This window comes from Nannobrachium achirus, assembly GCF_963921795.1.
Source record: "Nannobrachium achirus genome assembly, chromosome: 10".
In the NCBI taxonomy this organism is placed as follows: Eukaryota; Metazoa; Chordata; class Actinopteri; order Myctophiformes; family Myctophidae; genus Nannobrachium; species Nannobrachium achirus.
In genome coordinates, this window is record NC_137819.1 from 42747999 (window position 1) to 42771967 (window position 23969).

Consider the following 23969-nt stretch of genomic DNA (forward strand, 5'->3'; position numbering starts at 1 on the left):
AGTGAGTGTGAGGTAGAGAGAGTGAGTGGGAGGGAGATAGAGAGAAAGCATCCAGGCATAACAATGACTTATATTATTTTAACATCCTTTAATTGTGAGTTTTGTGGCCATATTATTATGTTGGTTGAATGTGACAAAACACCAGAAACAAAACAAGAAAGGTTTACACGCCTTCTGGCACTGGGACAGGAGTCAATCGCCTATTTTTGATGTACATAAATCATCTACATACAGTATAAAGAAATCTGAATATATATAACTGTGGTGGTAAATGGATATTTCATGCAGTTTTTCCCCAGTATGGTATGGAGATACCATACAGAGGGTGAAGTCATTTAAATACCTCAGTGTCCAGATTGACGAGGATCTGACATGGTCCACCCACCTGGACACTGTGGTGAAGAAAGCTCAACAAAGACTATACCATCTGAGGCGGCTGAAGAGATTCCGATCCTCTCAAAGCGTCCTGAAGAGCTTTTACACATCCACCATTGAAAGCTTACTGACTGGGAACATCACCGCCTGGTACGGTAACACCACCGTACAGGACCGCAGCGCGCTGCGGAGAGTAGTGCGTTCAGCTGAGCGCACTATAGGGGCGGAGCTCTGTGGCCTCGATACCATCTATACAAGGCGGTGCAAGTCTAGAACAGTGAAAATACTGCGAGACCCCAGTCACCCCAACCACGGACTATTCTATCTCATCAGCTCAGGGAGGGGGGGGAGGAGGTACCAGTCACTTATGGCAAAAACAGAGAGACTCAAGAGGAGTTTCTTTCCTCAAGCCATAAGATACCTAAATGGCACTGACTAAAGACACTTTGCTTTTGTTTGTTTGTTTTTTAAGGCACTTTTGAACACCTTATTTGTTTTGTGCAATAACCCCGACATTATTACTGTTTTCTATGTCTGTCTGTCTTGTTGTGTTTTTGTGGCATATGCTTTGAGGAGTCGTCTATGACATTTCACTATTGTAAAATATGTGACAAATAAACTCTGAACTGAACTGAACTGAACTGAGATGTATTTGCTCTGACGCAGGTGCAGAACAGCGCCGTCAGCTGGCCCCCAGTTGGTCTGTGTGCGGTGTGTTTGGAGCAACTTTTAACCCCTTTACTTCATTAACGAGAGTCCCCCAAGGGTCTATACTACCTTTTACCCCTCTAAACACAAATATCTTCTAGTGGAAATAGCCGATGTACAAGCTCTCGACCTTGCATGTCGGCTATTTTCACCGAGTGTTCTCCCTCAGAAAAGGAATGCTATGGTTCAAACGCACGTGGTGAGATGTCACTATATCTGATCACCCGCCACAGTTAGTCCTAAAAAAGTCAGTTTGGGGCATTTTAGTTGCATCTGTGTGTAACAAGCATTTACTGTTACTTCTTTCGTAAGTGTGTTTGTGTTGCAATGATTAGTTGTGTGTTTTGTATGCCCAATGAACATCACATTTCTAATCGTTAAGCATGTGTGTGTGTGTTACAGATATGTCAAAACCTATCTATTGCCAGACAAGTCATCTCACAGTAAAAAGAAAACTTCCGTCCGGAAGAAGACATTAAACCCAGTCTATGAGCAGACACTCAGGGTGAGTGTGTGTGTGTGTGTGTGTGCGTGCGTGCATGCATGCATATGGTTGAGAATCATTTTTATACATACACTGTACGTTGATCCATATCTACCTGACATTCTGTGATGTGTCATGGTGTTTACAGTACAGCATGGGCGAGGGAGAGTTGAAGAGCCGCACGCTGAACGTGTCGGTGTGGCACGCAGAGGCCCTGGGCAGGAACGTGTTCCTGGGAGAGGTGGAGCTGACCCTGGCTACCTGGGACTGGAGCTGCACACAGCCCCTCTGGCACGACCTGCAGCCACGGGTAGGAGAGGTTGCTGTGTGCAACCGTTAATACAACTAATACATTTAATAGATTATATAACAACTAGATATGCTGTTCCTACAAAACAGTGTGGGCTTCCTCGTGACTATATTCTGCAGTGTGCTAACTGTCATGTGAAGCTCAACCAATACTCCAGCTAACACCACTCCCAGATTTTCCGCACCTCAATTGCACCTCATTGGCTAAGGGCCCTGCCTTTGTACTGTCGAGGCGGAACTTGGTAAATAAATAACGAAGGATAACAGAGTGTTCTCTCCTTTCAGGCGAGCCCACAAATAATGGATTTTAACTAGAAAGTTCTGGGAAATTGCAAGTGTGTGAGGGGAGTCGCGAGGAATCCACTGGGGGAAAAATATATATACTGTTCCTGATGAATTCCGTCTTACCATTTATATATATATACATACATATTGTGATGTAACTTGAAGCATGACCAATCCTGATGATTGGACATTATTTTGTCCAATCAGAAAAGGGACAGAAAAAGTCCATTGAACTCAAATAATAGAATTAATTATGGAATGGTGGGCATGTCATGGATAAATACAAACACTATGTACAGTACAAAGGGATAAAAGGACAAACGGCGGTGAATGACACCTCCTTTTGATGGGATTTTGAAACAAACCCTTGAGTCACATCCTTTTAATGGATGGTGTCAGGGCATTCCACATTTTGGTGGCATGTAGTAGAATCCGCGGGCTATTATGAGTCAGTTTGGGGGTTCCTTGACATGGAAAAGTTTAGAACCAGTGCTCTAGATCAGGGGTTTTCAAAGTGGGTGACGGGGCACCCTGGGGTGCCGCGACGGCAGTCCAGGGGTGCCGCGAGATAATTTGATAATATTTGGAATTTATTGGACACATGAAAAAACATTTAGTATCATTTTAAACTTCAGTTCTAACCAAAATGGCTATTATCTCAACATTTTCCTCGCAACATAATCACTAAAATATCGTCAATGTCGGGCAGAAACCTCCTATCTCCAAGTTTCAAATGTGTACGTCTTTTGGTAAAGCAAAGCCCTGCTTCATCATACAAGACTGTCGCACAAAAGTAGTGAAAACAGCCGGTCTACAAGCACACAACGCCTCGCATCTGCTGTTTTCACTAGTTTAGAACATTTTATAGATGATAAATACAAAACAAACGGTTTTGAACATACAAGGTTTCCACCCGACAACGACGATATGCTATAAATATAAGGTGCTGGGAGTGAAAATTCAAATGTAGGGGTGCCTAGGATTAAAACAATATTTATGGGGTGCCCTGAGACAAAAAAGTTTGGGAACCCCTGCTCTAGATCATTGGTTCTCAAAGTGGGGTCCGGGGACCCCGAGGGGTCCTTGAGGGAGTTCCTGGGGGTCCCCAGCTAAATGATGGTTAGGAACCAATCAAATGGACTCTTTATGGGTATGTAACTGACAGGTCCATTTGGTTCCATTTGTACACTCTCAGAGTTAAATTAACATTGATTTTACAATATAAATTTGGGTCCCAGAGATAGAAATATCATTAAATGGGGGTCCGTAGCCTAATGCATGTCAAACTGGGGGTCCTTGAAATTTAAATGGTTGGGAATCACTGCTAGAGCTGTAAAATTCTTCTCTTACGGGGGTCCCTGGCATATCTTTTCAAATGGGGGTGACCGTGGGCTAATAAGTGTCCTGGACATGGAAAAGGTTTGAGAAGCAGTGCTCTATCCCAACAGGACATCCAGGTATTGGTACTACTAGCTGTCGTCTGGCTTTATGGACGTGGTGTGGAAGATGAGGTGTAGGTACAGGAGCTCTGTATGTCTGTCTGGGAGAGACGGAGGCACCGCTCTGCATCCCAACAAAGCTTTTATGTAACCTTAGTCTCCTCCTCCTGCATGTGTTCTCTCCTCTCCTCTACTTTTCCTCGGCCTCCTTTCTTGTTTTTTCCTTCCCTGTGGAGTCGGCCGGTGCTTACTCACGCCACCGCAGTAACCTCTCTCCCTCTCTCCCTCTCTCCCTCTCTCCCTCTCTCTCTCTCTCCCTCTCTCCTTCTCTCCTTCTCTCTCTCTCTCTCTCTTGTCCCACCCGCCCCCCCTCCCATCAGGTTCAGTTGAACCCAGACTCCATTAGCAGTCGTGGGACCGTCTTGCTCTCGATCAAGTTCACCCCAGCGGGCTCAGAGGGTGAGTGTTGAACGAACGCACACCGTGCCGCATAGAGCTGCTTGAGCCTATAACACACTGCCTATAAGGGCCGGGCCATGTGACGTCAAATCATTATCACGATGTCAGCTCAGTATATCATTGCTGTTGGGCAGAAGAGAAACCTCTTATCTCCATTTTCTAACTTTTGGTGTTTTTATTTTATTTTTGTGAATTCACACCCAACTTGACCATTCTACAGCGCCACGCCAAAGCATCAAAGTAGCAGACAAGCTTGTAGATCTGCTACTTTTGCTGTTTTTGAATTTGACGTTTCTTTTTTTTGGAGCTGTGTGGAACACAAGCTCCCTATACGTGGCCGTGTGTGTGGGTCTGTCTGTCTGTCTGTCTGTCTCCGTCTGTGTATGTAGCCTAAACTTCGGCGCGTAACTAGTGCCGCACCATTTACGCCACTCGCGCAATATATACATCAAAATGTGCGGCTCGGCCGGGAATGGTGTTCTATTACCTTTCGTTCCGATCCGCCTTACCATGCCGACGTAATCGGCAAAAAACGACGCTTAATTGTCCCCATTGACTTATAATGGGACAATGCAAGAAATCACTTTCAAGTATTTTTCTCTCGTAAACCATAGGAGCTACAGTTTCAAACCTCGGAGAGGAGATTCATAATGATTTTAAGAATGAATCGAAAAATAATTACATCACTCGGCCTCATGGTGGCGCTATAACGGCCCACTTTACGTTTTGCCCCGTAACTCTTGAACCGTAGATCGGAAAATTCTTTTTTCCCTGGATTCCTTGGGTCAAGACGCATCTCCCCATATAGGCCACGCCCATTTGCGCCAGGATAGATTTTCCGCCATCTTGAATTTTCTCCAAAACACACTTTTTGCTCCTTTTCCTACATATTTTCTTCAAATGTCACAAAAATCGGTACACATGATCCTGGGTGACCAGAGAGGTGCTGTTGAGTCTAGCCTGCCCTGAGCATCAACTGCAATACACACACACACACACACACACACACACACACACACACACACACACACACACACACAGCTCCACTTCGAACAGAGGTTCGATTTTTTTTTACTTAATTTTTATTTTGTGTACAGACATTCACAGGGTCAACTTTTTACATCATTTTCTTCGTCACATTTCAGTCCATATCAATCCTCCGTGGTGTCATTCTTCCGGGTCGTGTATTCTGTCCGTTTCTCCCATTTTTCAAGAAACAGCTCCTCCTGTATCCTGAGTCTATGTGTAAATCTCTCCATCACATACATTTCCTCCACAATACACAGCAAGTTGGAGAGTGAATTTGAAGTTTTGGACATAATGAGGTTTCCACACGACAGAGACGATAACACTGCATTGACCCCAAATCTCTTCACTAACAATGGCAGATCATTAGGAGTACAGTAAATAAAAACGTGTGTGTGTGTGTGTGTGTGTGTTGTAACATGTGTGTGTGTGAAGGAGGAGGTGTTCCTCAGACAGGAGAGCTCCACATCTGGCTGAGGGAGGCGCAGGGCCTCCTGTCTGCTAAAGGAGGACCAGTGGATTCATTCATCAGAAGGTGGGTGATGAGTGTGGAGGTCTGCACAGTGTTCATTTGACTCAGTGTGGAGGTCTGCAGTGTTCAGTGTTCATTCAGTGACGGCGCAAAAATTGAAAAACAAATTGAGACCATCCACTTGGTTCTATCTGTACAATCCCTACTGTAAATCGTGTAGGGCAGAATCCTTCCATCTCCATATTCTAACATCTTGTGTTTTTTTTTTTGTGAATTAACGCCCTACTTGATCATACGACAAGTATGTGTCACACAAAAACATCAAAGGTAGCAGATCCACTTTGTGGCGTGTTCTAAGCTTGTAGATCTGCTGCAATTGCTATTTCTGAATTTGAATCCTGAAAAGTACCAGTTTTGGCCATAATGAGGTTTCCACCCGACAGAGACGATATACTTCATTGACCTCAGATCTCTTCTCTGAAAATGGCTGATCATTATTAGGAGCTGGCGTCAAAAACATAAGCCTGTGCCTAGCCATTATTGACAAAAATGTAAGCCTGCGCCAAGCCATTATTGACATGTTTCTACTTTTTATTGTTATCAAGCACTTTGTGACTCTGACTGTCTGTGAAAGGTGCTCTGCAAATAGATTTTACTTACTTTAATTAAAATTGAGTGGGTCATAAGTACATATGAGATTGATCAGCAGGGGGTGCAGAGGGTTCACTGGCTTTATTCAGCCTCACGTCTTCCTTCAGACATGATGCTGCTCTCACCAAGCCCCTCTTCAGCTAGAATCTAAAGCAGCTCCTCACATGGCAAGCGTCCTCGTTTAAACCACATGAACCCTGGTGTCGCTATTCTGAGCATGTCATAATAGGCAAACATTTGGAAAATTACAATGTGTTTTGAGCTTGTCTAAAGAGTTGGTGTAGAGGGGGAAAAGGGGGGGACACAGTATAGACCCCTGGGGGACCCCGGTCAACTAAACCCTATGGCTTTAGTGGTTAATTATACAACAGGTAGTTCCGACCCAGCAATCTAATTGGTTGAAATAGGCTCTCTACCTGTGGTAAAACGAGTATGAGAGCACACCTACTGTAGCCTGTTCTCAAATACACCAACACAATTGATAAAATTCATTCTTTTTTAAGATTTGTTTTGGGGCTTTTATGCCCTTATTGATAGGACAGTTGACTGACAGGAAAGTGGGAGAGAGATGGGGAGTGACACGCAGCAAAGGTCGTCTGGATCGGGATTCGAACCAGCGACACGCTGTCATGCATCAGAGCCTATGTGGTGTGCGCCTGTACCGCAAGGTCAGCGCGCGCCCCAATAAAATTAATTTCTAGCGAATATTGATTACAATGAGATGGAGCTAACAGTTATGTTTAGGGAAAGGTTGTCTTGGCTGAGTAAACAGGGACTCTGTCAGATTCCATGTATTTCCTGGATAATAGAGATAACACTTACAGAAAAGGTTGTTATTTTGAGAGCGAAATGCCCCACAATATGTATATATTTATGTTTTATTTTGATGTTGTATAATCACAATATCACACTGGAGGGTGGCTTTACCGCATCACTGAAGTGCAAATGACCATACGCTAACGCCCACTCTCTCGTGTAACATTGCTTAATTGCACTTCAACTGCTTTGTCTCTCTCTCAGCTGAGGGGTCCTTGGCCTGACAAGACCCCTGGCTTAAGTGGTTGACTGCATAAGGCATAGTCACCTCAAATCCTGGGTGAATGCCCGCGTCCAAGTGGTTCATGCTGTTGAAGGGTTTTCATGTGGAGATCAACAAACTATATCAACTCTGAACACACTTGTAACGCCGGAACACTTCATCCATTTTCCATTTTATTTTCACACAATTGGTCCTCACTAATGTTCATTTTAACCCATTTAGGCCTAGAATTATTGAATGCTTTAACCAGTGAAAAATAGCAGATATACAAGCTCACAGCGCGGCACCGAGTGCCGCGCTGCGAGCTTGTAGATCTGCTATTTTTGAAAAAGTCGTGAAAATGTGTGCAAATCTTTGAATATATGTATTTTCAAAGCGAACGTTTGTAACTCAAATTTTGCTTGTGGGGGTGGTCTCTGGAACTAAATATTTTGAGATGCGGGTCCGTGGCCAAATAAATATCATTTTGGGGGTCCTTCACATGAAAAGGTTTGAGAACCACTGACATAGTAGTCTCTCAAGAACAGGCTAACTGAGCTCCAGTTAAGTGAAAAGGACCTTTTCTTTGACGATGGCTGGCCAGATTGCTGACAGAAACATAGGTTTTTCAAAAAATCTTAAAAGGATTCAAAAGACACTTATAGAATCGGGTCAAAATTCAAATTTTCACGTTTTTTCAAAAATAGCAGATCTACAAGCTCGCAGCGCGGCACCGAGCTTGTATATATGCTATTTTTATTTATTTTATTATTATTATTTTTTTAAGATTTGTTTTTGGGCTTTTTTATGCCTTTATTTGATAGGACAGTAGGCTGACAGGAAATGGGGAGAGAGATGGGGAATGACATGTGGCAAAGGTCGTCCGGATCGGGAATCGAACCGGCGACGCCAGCAGGCATCATAGCCTAGTATGTGGTATGCGCCTTGACCACCAGGCCAGCGGGCGCCCCTATATGCTATTTTTCAATAGTTAAAGCATTCAATGGACCCATTTCCATCCACTCACTCTGCGTCTCATTGGTTCAGAAACCTGCATCCCGGTGATGTCATCAATGGGGGATTCCAAGCTAATGGAAAGTAACAAGCCTTTCTCTTCCTGGAAAGTTATCACGCCGTGAAATAGAAGCCGTTGCTCTCGGGTCGATAAAAATCGAATGACGCGGATCATCTCGGGATCCACACGGGAACGGCGCGGCTCAGATTTTAAGCCACGCTGAAAATAGCCAAGATGTAAAACAGCTCACAGCACGTCATAACGTCCACAGAGGACCCATACTGGAAATGAGACGACGTGGCATAAGGTTAAGCTTCCTTTAATTACAGGCCTTCCTCCTCGGCGCACTTGACCTGTTGACATTTTCAAATGTCTTCTTGTTTGTGATGTGTCATCATAACTGCTCTTCTCATCATATTCATAACCTTATCTCCGCTTTTGCGGGAAGGAGGATTCTTCTTTCTGTGGGCCATGCACATGCATTTTAAGAGCATGTTTATTTTCAAGTTCAATCAATTGTATCGAGGGTTGATCAGTGGAACAAAATACACTAGTATATAGCCCTGAGGGACGCCACTCAACCATAATGGGTTGAGGAGGACCCATTAAAAGCTTCCTTTAATTACAGACCACCCTCCTCTGCCCACACGCTCTATTGACATTTCAAATGTCTTCCTGTTTGTGAGGAGTACACTCAGGTGTCATGATGACTCCCAGAACCTTATCTCTGCTTTTGCGGGAAGGAGGATTCTTTCCCTCTGTGGTGTTCTGTTGGCGGCACCCAGCCATTCGGCTGCTGTGTAATGTGGTCAGATGGGTGGGCCGCGTGCAAGCTCACAAGCTGCGACGCGATGTGAGCTTGTCGATATCTCCACAACAGAAAAGACACTCGTATTGAGCCCTTACTTTAGTTAATAGTACTACCGTTACGGTTTTCCAAAACATACATTAATTACTTCAGCCTCATTTGAAAATAGCCGATCTGCAAGCTCACAACATGTGTTCTGAGCTTTTAGATCTGCAAGAGTTTCATAAACGTTATACATATGATAATGTGTGAAACGGGACATTCTGCATAATGATGCGAATACTTTTGTACTTTTACTTAGGTAGATTTTGATTACCAGACTTATTGATACTTTTACTTAAAACACTTTTCCCACCACTGTTGTTGTCATTTCAAATGTCTTCCTGCTTGTGAGGAGAACACTCGGGTGTCATGACTCCTCTCAAAACCTTATCTCCGCTTGCGGGAAAAGGAAGGCTCCATTCTGTCCTGGAAGAGACAGTTATTTCTTTTTGAGATTCCCGCTCCTCAAAGGTCCTGTGACACAGCCTTTTATTATTACGGGAACTGGGTTTGGTTCAAAGAACTTTGAGAGTTTGAGAGTCGGGGAAAACCGAGACTTTCGATAACGGGCATAATTAAATTGTGATAATGTGAACTCGGGGGTTGAATCGTTTTGATTAGCCCCGCTCCACTTAATGTTTGACATTTGACAGAGCACTGCCTGAAAGAAAGAAAAGATAGATGGATAAGATAAAAAAAATAAAAAAATAGCTGTCATAACTTGAGTGCAGCATTAGGCTTGATTTATGCGTTGTTGTGCAAGGGTGTCGAGTGCCAAAAAACGATCTATAAACTAGCAACATGTTCTACAAGCTTGTACTTGTAGAGTTATTTTCACCAAGTAGCACCGTCGACCTCAACGTCACAGGTTTACAGGTGTCAATAAGCTTGTGAAATTCTTTCATAAAAACTCCCATCCTTTGTAGTTTTCAGGAAAGGGAAGAAATAGAGCTAGAAAGAAAAGAATAAAGATTAAGAAAGAACAAGGAAAACAGTTAAATGTTACTGATATGAGTAGAGTAAGATACACACTGTACATGCATAAACACATATTACATACAGTACATACTTACATGCATGCATACATATACGTGAACATACTGTACATGTACAACATGCATACGTGTGTACACAATACACATACTGTACATGCATGCATGCATACAGTACATATAGTAACATAGAACATAGACCTTTGTGTACCTGTATATAGCTTAGCCCCAAGTGCAGAATATAGAGTAGACATTTAGGCATAATCATTGCTGTCGGGCAGAAACCTCTTATCTCCATATTTTAATGTTTTTTCATAAATGAATGTCCTACTTTATCATAATAGTAGGGTACCGTCACGCAAAAGCATCAAAAGAACCAGATCTACAAGCTCGAAATGCAGCGCAAAGCGACGGGTTTTGGCCTTGTAGATCTGCTACTTTTGCTGTTTTTAAATTTGAATCCTGAATGGTTTGTCCAGTTTTTGACATATGAGGTTTCCACCCGACAAAGTAGATGACATAGTCTCACGTGCATCATACAACAAAGTAAAAAAATAAATAAAAAGAGGCTTTAATCCCGCTGTGTTCCCCACCTTCACCCCCACCTCCGCCCCCTTCAGCTACATCCTGCCGGACGCCAGCCGCCAGAGCGGCCAGAAGACACGCATGGTGAAGCGCTCCATCAGCCCCACCTACAACCACACCATGGTGTACGACGGCTTCCAGAGCGGAGACCTGGCGGAGGCCTGCGCCGAGCTGACCGTCTGGCACCGCGAGGGCCTGAAGACGCACTACCTGGGAGGGATGCGCCTCAGCCCCGGGACAGGTGAGGGGGGGACGGGTAGCCTCCAATCCAGACTGATTTGCTACCGTTCGTCTTTTTCTCACTCTCGCCACTCAGTCTGTACAGTATTCAGGGTCCTACTCGACTCGTATTTCTAGTACGTAAGCAAGCCAGGAAGTGACTCGAGTTTTACATTGGACAACACTGGTGGCAAATACGCACGTACGTACGCGTGTACGTACGCGTGTACGTGGGCAGCGTTAGCTCAGGAGGCAGGAGCGCATCTGCTTGAGGAAGCGGAAGGTTCCTGGTTTGATCCCTGGGTCAGTGTCGAATTGTCCTTGAGCAAGACACAACATTTTCAACGTTTTTTTACCTTTAACTTTTTTAATCATTTTTTTCCCTTTATTAAATAGTATATATTTTGTTTCTTTTTTTTAAAAACGACTTTGATTACTCAGAAAAGCGCTATAGAAAAGGTATCTATTATTATTATAAGGCGACCATAACCATGTCCACATAAGGGGTGGGAGTTTTGGTCCTCACATGGGCACGCACATGCTCGCCCGCACACACACACACGCGCGCACACGCACGCACGCACGCACGCACGCACGCACGCACGCACGCACGCACGCACGCACGCACGCACGCACACACACACACACACACACACACACACACACACGCACAGCTTAAACCTAGTGTTTCACTGCCCTCTAGTGGGCACGGCAGGCCACAGCTGGAAATGATTTTGTGGGAACATAACTGACATCATGTTGTGCTGATGTCTTCATACACTGTACAACATCCTGTACTTCCTCCGTCTACTGCTGTTAAACCACATTAACCCCATGTAATCATGTTCTGAGCAATCATGTACAGTAGATTGTCTACTTTCAGTATTTGTGGTACTGTAGGCCATATACTGTACAGGGCTTAAAGAAATGACTCACTTTGTGAAGCCGTGTGTCACATGCCGTGTGTCGCATTTACGACGTCCATTGAACCCCATGGCAGACCCCAGGGTCGTGCTCTTATGCTCGTGCATGTATTTCACCCTGTCTGCAGTTCCAGCTTTGGCCAGTAGCTGGGCCAAAGCTTCAATATTTACAAACCGTTCTGGGGGCTTGGTCCCGCCCCATCCCACATTGGCCAAGCTTCGCGAGACGCTTAATGAAATTAACTCATAAATAGCTCTTGCTCACTTCACACTGGGTATGATTGTCTTTTAGATGGGGTCATTGACATGAAAAAGTTGGAGAACCACTGATAGAAACATATGTTTTTCTTAAATATGTTAAGTGTGTGTGTGTGTGTGTGTGTGTGTGTGTGTGTGTGTGTGTGTGTGTGTGTGTGTGTTTGTGTGCGCGTGCGTGCGTGCGTGCGTGCAGGTCAGAGCTACGGTCAGGAGGTCAGCTGGATGGACTCCACAGAGCAGGAGGTGGCCGTGTGGAACTCCATGATCGAGAACCCCAACCACTGGATAGACACCACCCTGTCTATCAGAACTAACCTCACACACAGGCCTGAGTGATGTACTCACACACGCACACGCAAAGTGATGTACACACACACACACACACACACACACACACACACACGCAAAGTCGCGCACATGCGCACACACACACACACACACACACACACACACACACACACACACACACACACACACACACACCCCCACCCACCCCAGGGAGAAAAACAAAAGAGTGAAGGACCTTTGCAGGTACATTTTAACAATGGATTTTATCTTTCAAAACCCTGCAAACGCAATTAATCTAGCGTACTGCATAAACTCTCTCTCTCTCCCCCGTACATCATCACATACAATACACATTGTTTTAAGTCAGAGATTCTCTTAATTAAGAGTAAGGATTACTACTGTGTACCAAATGGGTATAGTAGAGCAGTGGGTCCCAAACTGGGGGGCTAGTTACAATTTAATGACTTTTATTTTTAATACCCAATTGGCCCAATTGTAAAATATTGTGTAAGTGCTTGTCAGGGTGGGGTTCAAATATGATTATTTTGGGGGGTCATGGCACTGAAGTGTTTGGGAACCCTTAGAGGTGAGTGGGGGTTGTAATGGGTATCAGAGGCACATACTCTAGCTCAGGAACAGAACAAATTCAAACACATTTCAGTGCTGATTTACAACCAGTATACGTTTATTATCACTGTTATATTATGTATATTATCACTGTCTGTCGGGAGGAAACGTCACTTTTCAGGGAAATGGGGGGGGGGGGAATGGAGCCCGTGTTTCAATGGCTGCAATGTTATTATTTAGTTATTGTTAATACTTTTCATTGGTTAAATATTTAAAAATTCCATGGACCTCAAGCATGCACTTTCAAATTGTTCAATTAAATAAATAAATAACTCTTGTATGATGAAGTAGGGCATCAATTCATCGAGGTCGATGATACACGAAAGAAGAAGAATTCTTTCGAAAAAAAGAAAAAATGTTTTATCACATCCCGACAGCAACGTTATGCATTTCACTCCATAATTCACATTGTTTTTTTGTGTAAAAGAATAAATTAAGGCTGATTTATAATCATATACTGTAAATTAATGAATAAACATGGACTGAAGAACATTTTCCTACTGTTATTTCACCTGCTAATATTGGGAGAGAATTATTAGGTTGAGAATAAGAAATGTATGTCGCTGGCAGAATTGGTTCTTACAGATATACTCGAGGGGGTATCACTGCGTGACGTGGCAGTCAGCTGATCATTGCCAACCTACTTAAAGCCTGCTCAGTTGTCTCTTCCTCCTGCCTTGCTGATTGGCTGCTTGCACTTGCTTTCCCCCCCTGCCTCCCCAGCACCACCAGTAGGCTCTGCTGCTAATTCTTTTCCCCATGGGGGGTGTTTATATCTATATATCTCCCTGCTCCCATGGTTAATGACGTTGTTCTTTTGTGCTGCGCTGAGCAGGGAGAAGCAGAGCCAGACGCCAATATTAATGTGACATACCGGTATACACACTTGTATTATTACTCATCAATAATAAACATTGTTTCAATCCTTATCGTGAGTTATCTGTATGAATCTATATTCCCAGAACTGGCTTTGTCTATTTGTATGTACTAGAGCAGGGGTGGGCAACTTTGATAATGGCGAGGGCCACTATATTTCCACCTTCACTCCAGAGGGCCACATTGCATATTGCTACTTCCTACTTTGTCATTCTAGTATCTCATACAAAAGAAGCAAAAATAGCAGATCTACAAGCTCAAAACGCATCGCGCTGCGATGCGTTTTGAGCTTGTAGATCGGCTATTTTTGCTTCTTTTGAATTGGAATCCTACATTTTTATTTGTTATTTTTTAATTGGAATCCTGAAATTTTGATTTAATTTCAAACACATTTACCGTAGTTATAATATTCATGTTGACTCTATGAACCTAAATACAAATACCTACATTGGACAAAAAGAAATACATTTTAATACTACTACACTAGTCATTAAGCTACTAATATAGACTGACAGAATTAAAGAAGGTCATGTTTGGAATTGTAACAGCTGAAATCAATAATATATCAGTATTCCGGTATTAACCTGTGGGCCGCATTAAGAGAAGGTGAGGGCCGCATGTGGCCCCCGGGCCGCCATTGGCCCATGTATGTACTAGAGGTTTGTGCCCGCTCCTCCCGCTTTATAGTAAGATGTTATGATGTCATGTGAAACCATCATGGAGATTGGCCCATTTATAGTCTGGTTGGCTGAAATGTCATGTGAAGCTCACCAATCCAATCCTCAAGTTTATTAGACATATGCCCATTTATGCCTATCTATCTATCTATCTATCTATTTTCTCGATATTATGAACCCTTTACCTCTTTATTCTTTATTCTTTTATTCTTTATTAGGATCCCCATTAGCTTCCACAAGTGGTCGCTAGTCTTCCTGGGGTCCACACAATAATTCATACAGTAAAAACAGACAGTAGTAAAAATGTTGCTATCTAAAATAGACACAAATCGAGTTAATAGCAAAAACAGTGACATCTCTCTGCATAAAAAACAGAGAACAATAACCAATAATCACAAATACAGTGTTTACACGAAATACATAAATAAAAATAAGGTACAAAAGTAGAGAAAAACACAAACATCTATGAAGGACTCGTCAATTTATGTTTGAGTAACCTTTTAAAAGAAAATCTGCTTCTGGTATGTCTTAAATCTATAGGGAGCATATTCCAAGCTGAAAAAGCTCTGTGAAGAACAGTTCTCAGCATACTATTCTGGTTGTGACTTTGCACAACCAGATGACCTGAGCTCACTTGACCGGTATAATGTTCATGACAGAAACCTGAAAATAATATCTGTTCATGAAAGAAGTGTGGTGTGTTGTTCCACATAGCATTATGCATGAACATCAAAAGGCTATATTTTAATTTCACCTCTACGGTTAACCATGATAATTGCTTATGCATCTCACATACATTGGTACGGAAAGAACAATTTAGAACCAATCGAGCTGCTCTATTGTGAGCGATTTGAAGTTTCTTCATGTGTTTCTCAGCAGCATTAGACCAAATAACAGGGCAATAGTCCAGGTGTGATAAAACAAGTGACCGAACAACTTCACTCATGACAGAAGATGGAACATAAGCTGAGCATTTTCTAGAAACTGCAATGCCCCTACCCATCTTTGCAACAATATGATCAATCTGATCAGACCAAGATAATAAATCATCTAATTTCACGCCCAGTAATTTGACCCGAGTTACCTGCTCAACTGATATTCCATCTACAAGACTATTTTCCAGCATAAAGGGGATGTGTATTATGGGGAGGAGTTGATGGAGGCATATGCAGTTGTAACAGTTCCAGAGGACGTATGGCCTCAGTTATACGACTACTGCATCCATCCTGTTGTATTTGACTACCTGATGCAACTTTGCCCCGTTACGATAAGGTATGGCTATGCGGGAAGAGCAGGTTTCCCTGTCAAAATTGGAAGTGTGACAGTGTGGGAACCACTTCAACGTGAGATGGTTATCTACCTTAGAGCAATTGATGTGGGTGATGATCACTATGAAGTCTGTGGCTTCATCACCGATAAAAAGGGAAGAGTGTTGGTTGAGGTCAAGCATGTGTTGCTCAAGTACCTTGGGAGTCGCACTGATGTGGTTGAGGAATACTTCTACCACAATGAATACAATGTGGTCTCTGAAAACATCACATCCCCTGACCTTCCTAAGGCCTTGGTCTTCTGTGGCCAGGCAGGCATAGTTAAAGCAATGCAACAACACCTGGACCCAAGATCTCGATTCATTTCCTTCTCACATGCAAAGGAAATCTTGAGTCATGGATTCCATACTCTTTTGGTAAATCTCAACATCAAAGAAGTAGGGAAACATTTTGATGAGGTCTTGTTTTTGTGGGGCAAAGAAGATCTATCTTTGTTGGCAGCCGATGATGTCTTGCAGAATTTGGTGAGCTGCTGTGAGATATTCCGCCGAATAGTTGTTGAACTGAAACAAATGGATTTTCCTAACTCCATCAGAACAATAACCTACCGTGCTGCTGATATCACAGTAGACCACATAAGCCCAGGCTTTGCTCTGCTTGGCATGACAAGAGCATTAGCTGCAGAGTTACCAGAACTCTTTTTTCAACTGATTGACATGAGTTCCATCTCTGCTAAGGACATCACTGCACTTTCTCAGATCCTGAGATCATTCCCATGCAGTAAGTATCCTGAATTGGTTGTAAAAGACGGGACAGTCTTGAAACCTTCCATTGTCCGTACCCCTGTTCAAAGTGATGTTAACAGCTTCGACAACAAGTTCTGCTCCACACTGTCTGATCCCTGCATCCTTCAGATAGCTGATGCATATACAATGACCAAGCTGTCCGCTGTTCCTTTCAATGATAAAGAGGGCTGGCCAATTGCAGAGTCATCAGTTGACATTCAGATCAGTAAGATGTGTGCTCATACTTCTGACTACTATCCTGTCAGTGTTTCACATATGCAATATGGCCAGATTATCTACTGCAACAAACAAGCATCCCAGAACCATAATTTACTTGCTCTGGATTTCAGTGGCACGATTACAGCAGTGGGAAAGGATGTTCGAAAGTTTCAAGTTGGAGATCATGTTGTTGCATGTTACCCTGTTCAGGCAGCAACCACAGTCTCAGTGCCAGTAGATGCATGCTACTCCAGCTTGTGTTTCATACTTTGTCCTAGCATGGGAGATCCTGTGCAGTGCTTTGGCCGGAAACAAACAAAACCTAGGAATTATATCTTCAGTCCCCGACTCTGTGCTGATGAAGGTTTTGACTCTCACAGCTCACAAATCAGGATGGAATGTCATAGATAGTACACAGTGCAATGGGTCTTTTGTAGATGGAAACCAAGTGGAGGCCTTTGTCCTCTTGCCCCAGTTTGATGAGTCTATGATTGCTAAACTTTGCAACGTTGCTGGTGTAAGAAATGTCGTCGTAGTCTGTGAATCTCAGTCCCAGTGTTCTATGATTCAGGACACATTTCAAAATGTGAGGGAAGGTGTTCGTCTGCAGATCATTCAAATGCCAGTGATTCTACATAAGGGCTCCTTGACTGCGCAGAGTTCCCATGTTTACCACTGGCTCAAGTCCATGAACTTGGATGGGAAATCATTTTCCCTAAGGAATTTCACCTTGCAGAGTGTGACATCCGAAAGTATTGAAAATCACCAACTGGAAGGATCAAAGTCGCACTTCAATTCAAAGACCCTGCCTGTTGTGGAACTGGCAAATGATGTAAAAGGTGCTATATCCGTTATTCCATTGCTGCCCACAAAGATGACACTTTTCAGTAAGCAAGCTGTGTACATTGTGACAGGCGGGTTGACAGGGTTGGGCTTTGAAACAGTCAAGTTCATTTCTCAGAGAGGTGCAGGAAATGTTGTCATACTCTCAAGACGAAATCCAACAAGAGAGATGCAGCAAGAGATAGAACGTGTAGAGAAACAGAATGGGACATCCATCATTGCCATGCAATGTGATGTATCTGTCACTGGGAATGTGTGCAAGACTATTGACACAATTGGCCAGAAATTCCCCACTTGTCCAATCAAAGGGGTGTTCCACAGTGCTGTTGTCTTGCATGATGGGCTGATTGAAACCCTTAATGAATCTCTCTTCGAGAAGGTCCTCAAGCCCAAAGTGAACGGTGTTCTGAATCTGCATCATGCAACACAACATTTTGACTTAGATTACTTTGTGTGTTACTCCTCCATCGCTTCCTTCCTAGGAAATGCAGCACAGGCGAACTATGCAGCAGCCAATTCGTTCCTTGACGCGCTCTGCCATTATAGACGCAAGCTTGGTCTCCCAGGCCAGTCTATCAACTGGGGGGCTTTGAACCTGGGTCTTCTTTTAAACAAGGACCATTTCCATACGTTTTTGAAGGCAAAGGGAATCATGGTGCTGGATGTTGGTGACGTTCAAGCAGGTTTGGAGCAATGCCTTGTGATCAACAGACCCCAACAGGTTGTGAGCAGGTTTACTTCAAAAACATGGCGTACAACGTCACCTCCCAAAATTCCGCCCTTGTCGTGCGTTTGTTGCCTTTGTTGGAAGAGTTCTTCCAAAAGTCCAAGCAGTTGGATTCAGAGACAAAACAAGCAGACTCGGTCTCGCCAACAGACTACGTTAAATCTCTACTTAGTGAGACCGTTGGCATTGATAAGAGTGAGTTGAGTGAGGAATTGTTGCTCTCCTCTTTAGGCGTTGACTCAATGCAGGCAATGACTCTGCAGAACCTCATCTTTCAGGACAGGGGTGTAAATGTGCCACTGGTGAAACTGCTGAACCCCATGCAACGCCACGCTGTCAACAGTGATCACCATCTTAACTATAGGTAGCAGTGAACACATTAACAATGACCAAGAGTCCACCTTGATTCAAGAGACAGATACTGTTTCAAAAAGACTGTAGATCTGTCACAGAAGCGTATCGTTTTATACTTTTAGCAAATACATATAGGCCTACACATACAGTTTTCTGAGACCAAGACGTCATGAGAAATCCTTAAGCTGAGGTGGGTTCATTTGACACATGCAGCATGTGTTCTCTTTCCCCAAATTACAGATCTGTTAAAAGAAAAAGGAAAGAAAGAAAAATCTTAAAAGCGAAAATAGGAGATGCAGATTAACAGAAATACTGGCACTGGTGAACAATGTGTTGTTATGCCACAAAATGTGTTTTATGCAAAATAAGAAAGAAGAAAAAATGTTGACAATTCTGTAACATAACAATATTGTAAAAAGAGAATAAACATAATTGTTAAAATTGTTTGAATAAAAATGCTTTTACCTGATGACATTTTAATCAGTTGTTTGAGAAGAGATAAAAAAAAAAAGAAGAAAAACATCACATGGATGCATCTGGCCTGGGACGTATCATCAGTGATGTGATTTGAGAAGAGACATCTATTATGCAATGAATTCTTTATTTAAAAAAAGAAGAAATACAAAAAACTAAGGATTGTGGACAGTTGTTTGAATAAAATGCTTTTACTTGATGATATAAATATTATGCATTATCCTGAGCAAAACGATTTTCCCTTGTGCATAATAAGATCTAAAAGTGTATTTTAATTGAATGTTGTTGTTCAGTTGCTTGAGAAGAGAGACAAGGTTGCAGAAACTACTTTTCAGCATTTTTGTATGGACAGCAAACTTTACAAAAGTTACAATTAAGATTTAACCCTTTCCAGTAGAACTAGATTATACCTGTCTCGGGGGTCCTCAGAATGGTCACTATACTAGCTAGGAGGGAATTCGGCCAAAAATCTAAATCGTCCATAGATCTTTGGTATGGTCTTAGGTATGGTTATAACATTTACAAAAATCATCGCAAACAAGTTTGGCTGGCCTCCTTTGTCTGCAAGGAATCAAATATTAAATAAGTCAGTACATGATTGAAACCCAAAATAATTGTTGGGGGAGATTTTTCAATAGATTGTGGTGTTTGCAGCGGAAGTGGTTTCCGGGCTCCACAAAAAATCTCCCATTCATTTTCCCCCATAGACATTTACAAAAATATTTATAACAATTATGTTAAGCCTAGAACCAGGCCATCCAGGATTCCAGTGAATCACGTAAGCGACCATAAAACCTTTGATCCTATTCACCATATTCCTGGCCATTCTATGGAGGCTGCCATTTTCCTTTTACAGAGGGCGCTGGAGCATTTTTCTTTGGGTGCGTTCGGAAACCCGCACCGAGTGTGTGCTCGGTGTAGTGAGTGCAGTGGGCGTGACGTTGGAGAGTGCGTTCAGTGTGGCTTATTTACGAACGACCAGTTTTAACAGGGAGCTGTGTGCTTTTTCACTCTGAACTCTGAAGGCAAACTTTCTGAAAAGCAGCAGTTGCTAAGTATGCTAACGTAACATTGACATTGAAAGGAGATGTAATTCATAGCATTGGCATACCTGCTGTTAGTTTACACGTTAATGTGTGTGAAACTATCAAGGCCAAACGACCAATTAAGCTGCAAATGCTGCATTTTGCGGTAATTTCCTCCATTCTTCACAGCTGAGAAGCGTTCGAGACATGGCTATGAAAACCAACCAATCAGAACACCGAACCACCGCACCACACCGCCTAACCCCATCTTCTGAGTAGGGTTGGTGAGTGCGTGCACTCAACACACCAGTGCGCCGCGCACTGGATTTCCGAACGACAACGCACCAAGTGCACCGAATAAACGAACGACAACATGGCACACCAGTGCGTTGAGTGCGCATTTCCGAACGCGCCCTTTGTGTGCTGCTTCATAAACATCTTTTCACTTCCTCCCAAGTAAGGAAGTGACATGGAATTTTGCCAATGAAATAAGCCTACACTACTTTACATTTACATTTGAAAATAGCAGATCAGCAAGCTCACAATGTGTCACATTGCGACACATTGTGAGCTTGTATATTTGCTATTTAAAAATTATTGAGGGAAAACCTTTTTTTGAATATTTTTGAAATTTTTTAACAACAAATCTGTGTGGAGGTCCCTGGCATCACATATGTTCAGATGGGGGTGTGCGACTATGGACAAATATGTGATCTGGGGTCCTTGATATGAAAAGATTTGAGCACTACTGGTTTAAAAAATATTAGAAAGTAACTATTTTTTTAGAGACACAAATTGCTTATTATAAGCAGACATGGCAAACCAGATACATTCAAAGCCCAGAGCCTAGAACGCCAACTACTGACACTTTAATGCAAGGACAACAGGAAACCAAATGATGTTTTTCAGGCCAGCTTTTTCAGCCTCCGCCTCTTTCAGGATATGAACAGGAAGCCGGGGGCGGGGCCAGGAATAACGTGAATATAAAAACATATTTTAATATTTAGTTATTTGATGTACTACATTTGATAAATGCCCTTTGTTTAGCTATTTTCAAAATGTTCTTTTCACAGAAACAAAGGTTTCATGTTCATGACTCACTGTCATCCTGGATGGCTTAACATAATTAATTATTGTGGGCTCGCCTATAAGGCGAGCACACTTTAGATGTTGTCATTGTGGGCTCGCCAGTACCTGGCGAGCACACTTTAGATATTGTCATTGTGGGCTCGCCTGTAAGGCGAGCACACTTTAGATATTGTCATTATTTCTATACTAGGCAGGCAGTCAGTGCAAGTATCAAAAAACTTCGGTTCCTTTCTACTCCTACATACTTAGTGAGAAAATGAAAATAAAAACATCAATGTGTTCATCTTACAGTGGCGACGTGTGCTATTACTTTATACAGCAATCGGCCAAATGGTGGCGCTGTAGGAAGCCTTCGAAAGTGCGAACTTTGAACAGGTATAGCTCATGCTGTGTTTGAGGTACAGCCATGAAACCTGTATACACGTATGCGTCTCCTCATGCCGAACAACTTTTACGCTCTGACTTTTGACCTCTGACCTTTAGGTCTCCCACAATTTGGAATTATATGAAAAACAGTAAAAATCTATCTCCTCCTGGGATCTTTGCGATACGCGCATGAAACTTTTTTCACATGAACTTTGGACCAATACGGTCAAACTAGTCTCGGCGGATTTCTTTTAAAGTGAAATATATTTTATTAATAATTCAATCAATGTTGCGGTTTTATGCAAATTATTCTTCGGCCTCTAAATCATACATGCAAAGTTACACGTTCATGGCATTTGGCAAAGATGTGGAGGGTTAGTCAAAGTATCACTGAAACCAATTTTATTCCAATCGGCCAAAGGGGGGCGCTATACGAAGCGTTTGAAAATTCAAACTTCAAACGGGCATAAGTCATGACTCGTTTCGTTTGAAGACATGCAACTTGTTACACGCGTGCTTTGACTCGAGCGGAAGACATCTGTGTCGTTGTTAAGTAAGCTCCGCCCCCCAATTTTCCGCCATATTGAGCAGTTTGTAAAACGCGTAAACCCGCTTTTATTCTGGAATTTTCACTCCACGTGCACAAAACTTTTTTTACGTGAACTTTGGACCGATATCTAAAGATCTGTCAGATCGGATTTCTTTAAAATTGAAACATGCTTTTTAAAATAAATTCAATGAATATTGCAGTTTTATGCAAATTATTCTTCTGCTTCTAAATCATACATGCAAAGTAACATGTTCATGGCATTTGGCAAAGATGTAGAGTGTTAGTCCAAATATCACTAAAACCAATCTTACCCCAATTGGCCAAAGGGGGGCGCTATATCATTTTGAGCAGTTTGTGAAACGCTTAAACCCGTTAGGATTTTTTTTTGCAATTTGCATGAAACATTCTACACACAATCTAAGGACCTTTATCTAATATGCCTATGAAGTGCACACACACACACACACAAAAAAATGAATATAGCTGCAAGCAGCGATAAAGTGGCCAAAGCCAAAAACACCTCAAATCATGAACACAGCCTGCAATGTGCGTGAAATCTTGCAAGCACATTCCCAATAGGTCAAGGAACAGATACCACCCTTCTTACATTGGCCTGTTATAGCGCCAGCAGCGGGTCAACTTTTGCACAACACATTTTTGGAACAAAATGGACCAATCTTTGACGTCAGTAACGTCAAAGAGAGCACTGCCTGCGATCTTGACATTTTGTACTTTTATAGCCATTGTTTTCCGGCTTGAAGCGAGCCCACAATTGTTTCGAAGGAACAATATTTTTCTAGTTGTGGGCTCGCCTATAAGGCGAGCACACTTTAGATATTGTCATTATTTATTTATTTATCTATCAGGCAGGCATATCAAGTATCAAAAAACTTCGGTTCCTTTCTACTCCTACATACTTAGTGAGAAAATGAAAATAAAAACATCAATGTGTTCAGTTTACAGTGGCGAAGTGTGCTATTACTTTTTACAGCAATCGGCCAAATGGTGGCGCTGTAGGAAGCCTTCGAAAGTGCGAACTTTGAACAGGTATAGCTCATGCTGTGTTTGAGGTACAGGCATGAAACCTGTATACACGTATGCGTCTCCTCATGCCGAACAACTTTTAGCCTCTGACTTTTGACCTCTGACCTTTAGATCTCCCACAATTCGGAATTATATGAAAAACAGTAAAAATCTATCTCCTCCTGGGTTTTTTTCGATACGCGCACAAAACTTTTTTCACATGAACTTTGGACCAATACGGTCAAACTAATCTCGGCGGATTTCTTTTAAAGTGAAATATAATTTTTTAATAATTCAATAAATATTGCAGTTTTATGCAAATTATTCTTCGGCCTCTAAATCATACATGCAAAGTTACACGTTCATGGCATTTGGCAAAGATGTAGAGGGTTAGTCAAGGTATCACTGAAACCAATTTTATTCCAATCGGCCAAAGGGGGGCGCTATACGAAGCGTCTGAAAATTCAAACTTCAAACGGGCATAAGTCATGACTCGTTTCGTTTGAAGACATGCAACTTGTTACACGCGTGCTTTGACTCAAGCGGAAGACATCTGTGTCGTTGTTAAGTAAGCTCCGCCCTTCGATTTTCCGCCACTTTGAGCAGTTTGTAAAACGCGTAAACCCGCTTTTATTCTGGAATTTTCGCGTCACGTGCACAAAACTTTTTTTACGTGAACTTTGGACCGATATCTAAAGATCTGTCAGATC

At 42.5% G+C, this 23969-nt stretch overlaps 3 protein-coding genes across 3 annotated transcripts in view; all 3 read left to right on the top strand.

Annotated features, from left to right (window-relative positions):
* sytl1 (synaptotagmin-like 1) overlaps positions 1-12404 on the top strand; it is a gene marked incomplete at its 3' end in the record, with an annotated part of 31511 nt that extends 19107 nt beyond the window's left edge. The window contains exons 11-16 of the mRNA XM_080735506.1: positions 1486-1588; positions 1716-1877; positions 3981-4059; positions 5521-5620; positions 10704-10909; positions 12262-12404. Coding sequence (XP_080591632.1) covers positions 1486-1588; positions 1716-1877; positions 3981-4059; positions 5521-5620; positions 10704-10909; positions 12262-12404 — 793 coding nt within the window. The remainder of the gene's footprint in view (positions 1-1485; positions 1589-1715; positions 1878-3980; positions 4060-5520; positions 5621-10703; positions 10910-12261) is intronic.
* A 3480-nt stretch (positions 12405-15884) lies between these two features.
* LOC308293077 (uncharacterized protein) lies at positions 15885-17046 on the top strand (the record flags this gene model as incomplete). Its single annotated transcript, XM_080735507.1, has 2 exons — positions 15885-16815; positions 16940-17046. 2 exons carry the CDS (start codon positions 15885-15887, stop codon positions 17044-17046), a joined length of 1038 nt encoding a protein of 345 aa, XP_080591633.1.
* A 450-nt stretch (positions 17047-17496) lies between these two features.
* LOC308293078 (uncharacterized protein) lies at positions 17497-18819 on the top strand (the record flags this gene model as incomplete). The annotated part of the gene is given in 3 exon segments (XM_080735508.1): positions 17497-18385; positions 18388-18695; positions 18697-18819. Coding segments are annotated over 3 exon segments (1320 nt in total).
* Between the last annotated feature and the right edge of the window lie 5150 nt (positions 18820-23969).